The 11160-nt window shown below is 50.6% G+C and overlaps 1 protein-coding gene across 1 annotated transcript; it reads left to right on the forward strand.

The window, feature by feature from the left end:
• The first annotated feature begins 342 nt into the window (after positions 1 to 342).
• On the forward strand, positions 343 to 10689 carry FAM105A (family with sequence similarity 105, member A). Its single transcript, XM_004678400.2, has 8 exons — positions 343 to 445; positions 1994 to 2153; positions 2235 to 2266; positions 2369 to 2460; positions 3157 to 3306; positions 5225 to 5353; positions 6692 to 6961; positions 7906 to 10689. Exons 1-8 carry the CDS (start codon positions 343 to 345, stop codon positions 8077 to 8079), a joined length of 1110 nt encoding a protein of 369 aa, XP_004678457.1. The 3' UTR covers positions 8080 to 10689.
• The last annotated feature ends 471 nt before the right edge of the window (positions 10690 to 11160 follow it).

Consider the following 11160-nt stretch of genomic DNA (forward strand, 5'->3'; position numbering starts at 1 on the left):
CTGAGAGCATGTGCCCAGAGGTAGCGTTCGCCAGACCCAGGGCAGCCACGCAGCCCTGCAGTCAGGACCCCCGACGCGCACCCCGGGAAGGGTGAGGGGCAGGGGGTTGGGGGTGTGTGAGTGAGTTTCTGCCATAGGGCCGACCACGTCCTGGGGGCCGGGGAGTGATGCAGCGTGGGTGCGGTGCTGGTAGGCAGTGTCATTTCAGAAGGCATCTTGGCAGGCTGTCAAAGCTGCAAGTGAGCAGTAGTCTCCCACCCCGGATTTCCTCCTCTTGAAGTCCTCTTAAAAGTCAGCACGCGTCCACAGACAGGCCCCTTGGAGAGAAGGAAGGTGTCAGCGATGTTGCCGAGCGTGGAGAATGTCCCTCACGGAGGCAACGGTTATGAGCATGGGTCTGTCTGCGTTCTGAAACGCCCCGCCGTTCATACAAAGGATGACCCAGGTCTGTCTGCAGGGATCTGACAAGCTCCCCCACCTGCAGTTGGGTGGGAAGTGGCTATGAACAGGCCATGGCCGCAAAATCATGTTCACATTCCAGTTTTCTAGGAAATGGTTATGGTTATAAAGTTATGGACCACTAGGCAAACCTGTAATTCTTTCTGGAATTTAAGGACCTTACAGAAAGTACCTGTACATGTTACAGTTTTCAAAGATAAAAAATTAGACTGAATGAACTGAAGTCCAAATGATAGATGAAAAGGAAGTTTTTCAACAGTTCATAATTCTACTTTACTAAATTTGTATATGGGAGCAACTGAGCAGCCAACCTGTTGTCCTTAGAAGATTAAGTACCTTTTTTGGAAAAATCCCAACAAATAATATGTATGTTTCTACCTGCAGGTAACTTTTTTTATTGCCTTATTTGCTGCTAAATTCTTTCTTTATCAAGCGTATAAGCACATAGCAGACATCCATATGATCCAGATGTCAAGAGCGTTTATTCCAAGTGGGGAAGCTCTTACCCAGTGGATGCCAGAATTTTACTAAACCAATGCATGACCCACCGTGCAGGAAAGAGTTTCTCGATGGGCTGGGCGTCTTGGCCACAGTTGAGAAGCGTCTTCCTCATTTGTCCATCAGCGTTTCGCACTCTCGACATACTGTCCTCAGAATCTGCTGTGTGTGCTAAAATCCAGCAAAGCCCCATGTGAGCTGTCCGTGTCTGTTGCTTTTCTCCGTTGTCAGATACAGATCTGAGCGTCTGCACCAAGCAGCAGCCCAACCCCCACCATGCCCTTCTTTCAAGGTGTCCCCTCCCTGGAGAGGATGTCTCTCCACCTGTTGTTTGAGTCTCTGGTTTTGTGTGTCGAGGTTTGGGCCTGGGATGACGTAAGGATATCAAAGTGGGAAGACGTGGAAGGTGGGGTGTTGCAGGGGGGCCCTGGGGTGACGGCCTCTGTGGTGCTGGGCACCCAGCAAGATCCCCGCATCTGTCTCGAATTCGGTAGTTAGCCCAACGTAGGGCCACCTGGCGGCACCATCCAATTTCCCTGTGTCTTTCCCCAGTGAGGTCAGTCTTTCCCCCTAATTTACAGGCAAGACAACTGGGCTCAGAGGAGTGAGCTCCCCACACAGCTCCATGAGCAGGAGAAGCAAGTTCTGCAGTCAGGTCTAAGGGGTCCTGAAGCCCGAATTCTTGACCTTCACTATTCCTCATGCAAGGGACAAAGATGTTCTTGAGAAGATTTGGTTTTTAGTTTTCACGCTTTTAAAACATTTCTGTAAATCAACCGTAGATACTTTGCAGTCATCCATTGTAGCGTTTGTTTTCCTCCTAAGCAACAGACTTAGGTAATCATGATATTTCCTTTTTATTAGATTTTTAAAATGTCGATGGTGGTAATGTTGACAACACTGGGTGTGTTTGGGGATATAGGGTCACCTCCTTATTGTTGAACTTTATAGGAAATGTCGATGGTGGTAATCTTGACTTATAACACTGGGTGTGTTTGGGGATATAGGGTCACCTCTTTATTGTTGAACTTTATAGGAAATGACCAAGTTCACTCCTGGACACTCGTCCCCAGCCAAGCCGTAGAGGCTGTGTGGAGGATGGCCAGGGGGTCAGTGATGCTGGCCGTTTCGTGTCTGCTGGCCGCCCTCTGCTACATCCGAAGGCTGCAGGTGCACATCAGCCACCGACTGAAATGGTAAGTGATCAGCTCTCCTTTAAATGCTGGAAATACCTGCTCGGCACAGTGGAATTTTGATATCGCCCCTTTGTCTTTTAGGTGGGTTGGATATCTGCAACGAAAATTCAAAAGTAAGTATTTTCACGCACGCCTTTTCTTATTTTGAAGGCACAGAGAGGGCTCGCGGGGGAGGGAAAGGGCACACTAACTGCCTCACGTCTCGATTGGTCCAGAGAACCTCAGTGTGGAGGCGGAAGTGGATTTACTCAGCTATTGTGCCAGAGAATGGAAAGGAGAGACGCCCCAAGCCAAGCTGATGAGGAAGGTGTGTCTGTTTATGAAGGTGGTGGAGGGTGAGACCGTGTGGGTAGAAATCGGGAAGCAAACACTTCCATTCTGCTCCGCTAAATCCCAGGATCAAGTAAGAGCAGACATACCCGCCAGGATCAGTGGTGGGTCCTGTGACCACGTTTTCAGCCCGGGGCCTCCCTGGTGACACAGGGGTTGAAGTTTCAGCACTATCAACTTACCACCAGCCACTGCAGCATGGTTTGATCCCCGGCCAGGGAGTGACCCACAGGGCGCAGCAGACCTCTCCTGTCTCCCCACTGCTCCCCTCAGCAGTGGATTTCAGTGGATCCAACTGTTCACTCCCCACTCTGTCTCCATTGAATCCTCTCACCCCCTGCACCTCTGGCCTGCACCCCCATTCCTGTATGCATAAGCAAATAAAATCTTTCCAAAAGAAAAGTCAGGTAGATTATTTAAAGTGCTCCTTAGCATGGTTTTTAAAACGTGGAGTATTCCCACTGGGGTCAAGAGGTTTGCTTCATTTCTCCACTGTGACATTCCCTGGCCGGGGCTCCCCAGCATCCATCGTCTAAAGCAGCGAGGCAGACGCCGATCACCCAGAGCAGGCCCACGCGTCGTCCCCGCTCTGTTTGGGGTGACCCTCCCGACATGCTCTTTCATTCTCTCGGCCAGTGGCATTTAAAAGACAACCTCCTCTTCCTTGCCGCAGGCCTACGAGGAGCTGTTCTGGCGGCGACGCATCAAGTGTGTCCGGCCGGTCAGGAGAGACCACTACGACGCACTGAGGTGTGTGCTGTTCCAGATCCTCAGCCAGGGCCTCGCCTACCCGTCCTGGATGAAGGAGAAGGACATCGTGAAGGTGCGTGGGGAAGGCCAGTAGACGCTCGGCCGGCCGGGGCCCTGCGCCCGGGGTGTCCTGGAGGCCCCACCCAGGCGGAGGAGCTTGGGAGATCTCGAGCCCACCCTGTGTCTCAGCTCCGCTTGCAAATAAACCACTTCGGGAAGATAATCATACCGGGGTCGGGCTGGCGGTTTCCCAGCTGGAGAAGGGCGCCTGGACCTCTAGAAAGGGCGTCTGCTGACCTGGACAGTGTTGGAGATTTGGCCAACGCTCGCAGCGTGTGTCTGCGCCCCAGAGAGTCCCCGGCCCCCTCAGACTCGGTCCTGTGTCCCCGGCAACCACAGACGTGTCGTCCATCCCTCTGGTTTGGCCCTTCCCAGAACGTCCTATACATGTCCATGGAAGGATCCGTCTGCCGTCCACCTGTGTCCTCCCGGGTACCTGCACTCCTCACTCCGCCCCCACTACAGTTGAACGGTCTCCTCGGTGGGAGTGGGTCACAGTTGCTTGTCCACTCAGGTGGTGTTCAGCCTTGACGACTGTGAAGGAAGATGTCCTGCTCACCCCCGTCCGGGATTTTGTGTGATAATCAGTTTTCCTTCCTTCTGGGTGGAGACGGGGCCCTGAGCTGGCTGGGTGCTACCGCAGGGCACTTTTCCAAAGAGGCTCTGCCATCTGGCCGTCCTGGCTGCAATGTGCAAATCCCAGTCCTCCTCCTCCCCCGCTCTGCCGGGTTTCTGTTAGGCGTGGGTCTGGGTTTGTGAGCCCTTCGAGTGAATGGGTGGGAATCACCCGACCAGTAACGACGGGCTTGTTGGCACCTGGGCCAGCTGCTTGGCGAGGAGGCTGGTCAGGTATTTTGCCTGTTCTCTGTTTTCTCTGGACTTGTTTTTTATTACTGATTGAGTTTTGAGGGTTTGCTGTGTAATCTGAACACTAGCACTTTACCAGTGTGTGATTTGCAGGTATTTTCTTCAGACTTGTGTCTTGTTTCTTGTTTTTTTCATCTAACCATGTAAGGTAGCCCACTCTGGATGATTTTTAGATGTAGGCTGTACTTATTTAAGGATGGAGGAGCAAACAATATAAAGCAGAGGGTTTATGTAGTTACAGGTGTTCTGCTTCTAAACATCTTGGCTGTGAGTTGGCTGTGAGTCCTTGCCAGGCGGCTGTTGCTGGGGATGGAGCAGAGCCCAGCTCAGTCCGGTGGGCAGACCCACGATGACAGATCAGGCTCTTACATACTCATTCCAGCACCCACTTATTGCCACGAGAGCCCTGAGAAGTGGCCAGCCACTGTCAGCCCTGATTTCCAGTGGAGGCTGAGGCCGACGGTTACATAATTGATGCTGATTTAGTCATTCTCAGCTGGTGAGCAGCAGAGCTCACTTGGAACCTCAAAGCACGTCGCTCTGAAATCCGCGTGCTCCTCAGGCACTGTGTTATCCTAACATTGTTTGGTTAACAGGTAATTTTTTTATACTGAATTTTTTTTTATTATGATAGTTTATTTTTGCATCACTTTGTACCTTTTTCTATCTCAGTTGTCATCCCTGTGGGCTTCCCATCACTAAATCACCCTGTGCCATCACCATAGTCCTGTGCACGCCCCCCATTTTTGATCCCATTCCCCACGCCACCCCCGCAAACAGGTCATTTTTACAGGGAGCTGGGGAAGTGTTTTATCCCTAAAGACTATTTCTATAGTCCTAACCCATTTAGGTTTTCATCGGTTGCAAAGTTGTGAGTTAAGAACTTGATCCAAATCACTTAACTCACAAATCTGACAAAAGACGAGTACATGCGTGTCCTTTAACTGCTGTCGTCTCTGGAAATGAAGAGGCTGCAGGAGATAAGATGATGCGTGGTCACATGTGTCGTACTGTGGGCGTGATGTTGAGATGCTAATCGTGTCCACCTCCACTTCCTTTTTAAGCTTCCTGAAAAGCTGCTCTTTTCACAAGGTTGCAATTGGATCCAGCACTACAGTTTTGGTCCTGAGAAATACACAGGCTCAAATGTGTTTGGAAAATTACGTAAATGCGTGGAGTTACTAAAGGCACAGGTGAGTGCTCAGTGGGCGAGGCCTGAAGGCCTGTAGCAGCTCCCCCCACCTTTGTCTTTGGTCAACTTCAAGAGACAAAGCTTGTGGCTTTGTTAGGTCAGCTGCCAAAACGCACAGACCTGCTTCTTCCAGAGGGAAACTGATGGTTTCCTTCCCTTGTTCTTTCTCCTGCTGAATAATAATGCAGGGTGTGGTTCTGCAGGAGAGCTAGCACCCTGCGGGGCTAAGGAGACCCTGGGCTGCCAGGACACCCGAAAAATACCTACCTTTGTCTTCCCGGACTGCACTGCGAGTCCCAGACAAGACACTGGCAGGTTAGGGACTTGGGTCACACAGGTGTAGGGTCTCAGAGTTTTTCTGCCTTAAAATAACGGCACAGTTTTGGATTATTGGAGGGAACCGCCCCTAGGAAATTCTGTGACCTTCCTGTGCCAGTTTTCTTCTCGGAACAGGATCGGCCCTGTGCGCTTGGGAAGTGAGTTCACACCCAGAGCGCGTTTCCACTGTGCCAGGCGTCTGTGTGCTTAAGAACACTAGCCGAGCGGGGAGGGGGCACAGCACCCGCACCTGCGCGACCCCCAGAAGCCTTACACTGCCCCCGGGACGTGTGCTCTTGATTCCACATTTTTTTCTTTTTTCCTGCACATTTTGGGCCAGAGGTTTGTCCCTTTTTTTCATTTTTGTCTGCCCCTAATCTGGGCCCTAGGGTAGGGCAAGCTCCGTTTCCACCCGTGTCCTGGGCTCCTGAACCCGGGGCGCCCCGCACAGACCTCGTGCTGACCGGCCCCTTCCTGGGACCTGACGCCCCAGCTCCCACGTCAGGGTTGAACAGGAAAACAGGGAGAAAGGGTTATAATGTCACAGCAGTGGTAGCACTCGGGTCAGCAAGCGTGGCTTCATCATGGTGCCGCAGGTGCACGCTGGGTGAGCAGCAGTGAGAGGCACAGTGTTGTAAGTTGAGCTCAAACATCCACGCCCGCCTGACAGCTGCTAACATGGAGAGAACCAAACTCAAACCATTTAGAAACAAACAGAGCTCTGGGGCGCGGCTCAGGCCCGAATCCCGTCTGTAGAACCCGACTATCTTACGCTGACTTTACCACTCAACCTATACTAGGTAGAATTTCTTGGAAAAAAAAAATTTAATTCAACTAGTTGGTTGTTGTAGACGTAGTAATTACTTAGGCTCAGGGCAAAAGTGAAAGTGTCAGAAACATGAGAAGCACAAGAAAATGAAAAGTCAAGTTCCCCTCCCCTCTGTAATGTTGCTGACTTGTTGCGCACTTGGGGGAGGCGGGCGACGGTCTCCTTTCAATTTCACTCCGCCTCTGTTTGTAGTGGACTGAGTTCAGTGGGATCAAAGACCATCACAAGAGAGGAGGCATGTGCAACATCCTTTTTTCCGATGCCATTCTGGAATATAAACTTTATGAAGCTTTAAAGTTCATCATGCTTTATCAAGTCACTGAGGTGTACGAACAAATGAAGACCAAGAAGCACATCCCCGGTCTCTTTCGACTCCTGTTTTCCCGGGAAACCTCGTCGGACCCCTTGAGCTTCATGATGAATCACCTGAACTGTATGGGTGACACCTGTGGGCTGGAGCAGGTAAAGGGGACGCAGAGTCGTGCGCGTTTGATCAAGGGCAAGACTCCGCTTTGAGCACACAGGCCCTAAGTCTTCTTTGGTGACCGGTGGCCACGCCAGCTGTGTGGGTGGGGAGGACAGGTCGCCCCCCAGGGCACATGGGGAGCGGGCCGCACCTCGCTGTTGGGGCTGGAGTGCACCTGCCCCGGCCGGGCGGACCTTTCTCGCTGCGTGGGTGGTAATAGTCTCCATCACGACACATTCACCAGGAGAAAGTGCATTTGGGATAACCTGGGAGGCATTTGGTCACCGCACTGTGATCAGTAGGAGATCAGTGAATTTTTTTTTTTAAAGATTTATTTATTTGTGCATACAGAACTGGGGTACAGGCCAGAGGCTCCGGGGCGGTGAGAGGCTTCACCAGAGACAGAGTGGGGAGCAGAACAGGCAGATCGATGAAGTACACTGCTGAGGGGAGCAGCAGGCGGGTCAGGAGAGGTCTGACGCGCCATGTGATCTCCGGGACAGGCGGGAATCGAACTCATGAGGAAGCAGCTTTAGATTCTCAGTGCTGTGCTTTGACCCGCTGCGCCACCAGGGAGGGCCCAGATCAGTGAATTTTTTAAATCCAAAAAGTGCTTTTCTGTTCCCATAGGAAGGATTTGGGTGGTCTGACTTTGCTTTCCTGGGAGGTTCCAAAGTGGCTGCAGCGAGTTTCCTAGTGCTGCGCCTCAACCGGTTGCGCCATCAGGGCAGGCCCTGTCTGTTTTTATTTTTTAATATAGGAAACACAGCAGTTTGCTGTGTGATGTCTTCACACAGGGCTATAGGCCCCCATGTCCCCACTTCCCATGTGGTGCCTGCCCTGGGCTCATGTGCTTCTCAGGCTGCAGGAGACACAGCCCAGCGGTGGGAGGGAGGCCCCTGGAAGCGTGTTTGTGACCCCTGTTTCATCTCTTCCCCAGATTGATATGTTTATACTTGGATACTCCCTTGAAGTAAAGATAAAAGTGTTCAGATTATTCAAGTTTAACTCCAGAGACTTTGAAGTCTGCTACCCAGAGGATCCGCTCAGGGAGTGGCCGGAGATCTCTCTGCTGACCGAAAATGACCGCCACTACCACGTTCCTGTCTTCTAAGGCGGGCCGGGCCAGGTGCTGGCTCTGGCCAGGGACATCTGTCATGCACACGCCAAGTGTTTCTCAAACAGCAGAGTCACAGGAGTTCGGACTCTGGGGACACCCGTGGGCTGGCGGGGCTGCCTGGGGGCTTCCTCTGGGCTCTGCGTCCCTCTAAGGAAGCTGGGCTGATACTTCCTGGGCTGGTGCCTCACCTTGCTCGTTGGGGCCCTGGTCACCCACACAGACTGTAAGAGCACAAGGAAGAAACGACACCAGGAAAAAAAGAAGAAAACCAGTGAGCGACTAACGTGGGGAAGCAGAATTGGCCTCAATGTTTATATTCCTCATTAAGCATCTTGTGTTTGCTGATTTGGGATCGTCATAAACCTGGCCTTAAGCATTACTTTTCTGGGATTCTGTACGATATAAGGAGCCCCTTGATGGACTTTAAAATCATGGGGTCATGTATTTGTAAAACACCGTGGTAGGCACACCGGCTCACAAGTAGTTTCACGCAGACACGTAACTACTTTGCCGTGTTGTACAATAGAGCTCTCTCGATTTTTGTTCCTGTTGTATCTGCCCATTTTAAGGTTTTGTATCACTAAATTAAGATAACTAGGTGGACAGTTACTCAACCAACAACCCCTAGTGTATTTCATGCGCATTTATTGTGTGGAATCTCATTGTGCTAGGTGCTGATTTCAAATGATAAAACTAGCTGTGCAGAATTACCACTTTGCCCTGCCTCCCAAAAGTGCCTGCATCCAAATCCCTAGAACCTGAGGCTGTGTTAGGCTAAAAGGAGGAGGCAGCAGTTGGAGTTAAGGGACTAGCTTGTTGACCGTGAAATAGGAGGAGTGCGTGGGGTTTCCCAGGTGGACCCCATATCATCACAGGGGTCCTTAAAAGTCAGAGGGGGTGGGAGGAGTGTGGACACCTGGGGAAATGTGAAAGTGCTGAGGGGTGGGGGCGGGATGGTCACAGATGCCAGGTTGCTAGCTTTTAAGAGGGGGAAGGGGCCCGGAGCCAAGGCGTGGGGGCAGCCTCTGGACTCAAGAAGAGCCCAGGAGTTGGATTCTCCCCTTGAGCCTCCAGAAAGGCAGGCGAGCCTCCCTCCCGGCGCCTGGATCTTGGCTCCGCGGCACTCTACCTCCGGAGCTAGAAGGTTTGTGTTCAGTGGCTAACTTTGTGCTCTGGCCCTATGTAGCAGTGTCAGGCTAGCTCCTTTTTGGCCATCTTTTTCTGGGAAATACTTTTCTAGTTTATTTTGGTAATCTTTTTTTTTGCAGGGAGGTGGTACTTTATTTCAATCACTACGACATAACGTTTTAAATCTCGCTCATGACGTTCAACTCCATTACAGTGCCTGCTAAGAGTGCCCAGACTCGGTGGATGCTAAACCTCGATCCCTAACTTTCCCACGTTGTGTTGCTTCTTCTGTAAATAAAAAGAAGTATGTTTCATGTTGTGGCGTGTGGAAGTAACACACCGGACTCTCTCATAGCAGGGAGAATCACCTCTAGGCACTTCTTGCGCCAGACATCCTCAGGCCTGTTACCCCCGCTCAGTCCCCACCCACCAGCCTGAGTGGCAAAATTATTTCCACATCGATTCAGGATCAGCAGGAGAAACTTTTGCAGAGGGACTAACAGCCTCTACTCTGTGATCACACACCACTGGGTCGGGCTGGGCAGTCAGGGCAAGAATTCTGTCAATAGAGAGAGGCCCAAGACCAAATTGTGAAAAGGACATTTCAATAGAATGAAAGTAGAAGTGGAAAGAAGACGTCAGCATAATTGCTATGTTTTGGGAAAGCGGCAAAGCAGAAGATTCTTAAGGAAGGAGGAACTTTGAATGGTGTTGGTTTGGTTTTTCAAAATGTAAAGAATATAACTAATTAGCCAGATGCATTGCATACAAATTAGCACCACTGTTTTGGGTTGGGCTTGGTCTTTCAGTATTTTATTTTTATTGAGGTAACAGTGGTTCACAACCCTTTGTGTGATTCACAATATGGGACCCCCACTTATCACTGCTGACTACTGTTTCTCTGCCTGAGTTTGAGTAAGGTAGACACCTCGGCTTCTCTTTGGAGCCGCTCAGTTCCCTTCTTTGTCTCAATGTCTGTTTTACCAGACATAAAGTTCGGTGGGTCCACACGGCACCATCACTTCTGTGTTGTTTGTTCCAAATAACTGAGTCTCCCTGAGTTCCCTTCGCTTTTCAAGCTGTCATACTCCTGTAGCCAAGAAAATGAGTACTTATCTGGATTGCACTTCTGCTGCATATCACATGGTTTATAAGTGATGGAAAAAAACACTCACATAGTTAACCACCCGGGCCTACATACTCTGGGGATGAGTCAGAAGTGGGTGCAGATGTCTGCCCTTGAAGGTCATAGAATGCACTTGAGGAAATGGGAACTCTGCTTGGAGCCAGTGTGGAGGAGGGGACCTTAGTATGTTCCTAGCTGGTGTCTCTGGGGGAAAAGACCATTCTGTTAAGACACCAGATTCCCATACAAAATTCATCCGGCTTTAAATGATGTGCGTTATTTTACTGCACAATCATGAGGCTTTGTTGTCATGATTCTTGGAAAGTTTAATCAAGAGAATTTACTACTATTAAAAAAAAATGCTCTAATGGCCCTCCCTGGTGGCGCAGCGGGTTAAAGCACAGCACTAAGAAGCTTAAGCCACTTCCGCATGAGTTCGATTCCCGCCTGCCCCGAGGAGATCCACATGGGTGGCAGACCTCTCCTGACCCGCCCGCTGCTCCCCTCAGCAGTGTGCTTCGTCCATCTGCCTGTTCTGCTCCCCGCTCTGTCTCTGGTGAAGCCTCTCACCCTCCGCATCTCTGGCCTGTACCACAGTTCTGTACGAATAAATAAATCTTTAAAAAAAAAATGCTCTAAGTATTTTAGATTCGGCCTGCTGAGCTGTAAATCCATTTCTGTACAAGTACTTTATCTAAATCAGCAGTGTGCTCTAAGAACATTCTTCACGTACAGAAGTGATTTTCCATTAAAATAGCCTAAGGCAAGAATATTTGCTTGTTCCTAAGAAAAGCCACGGCCGAACATCTAGATGGGGTCAC

This window comes from Condylura cristata, unplaced genomic scaffold (genome assembly GCF_000260355.1).
Source record: "Condylura cristata isolate star-nosed mole 26May11 unplaced genomic scaffold, ConCri1.0 scaffold00007, whole genome shotgun sequence".
NCBI lineage: Eukaryota > Metazoa > Chordata > Mammalia > Eulipotyphla > Talpidae > Condylura > Condylura cristata.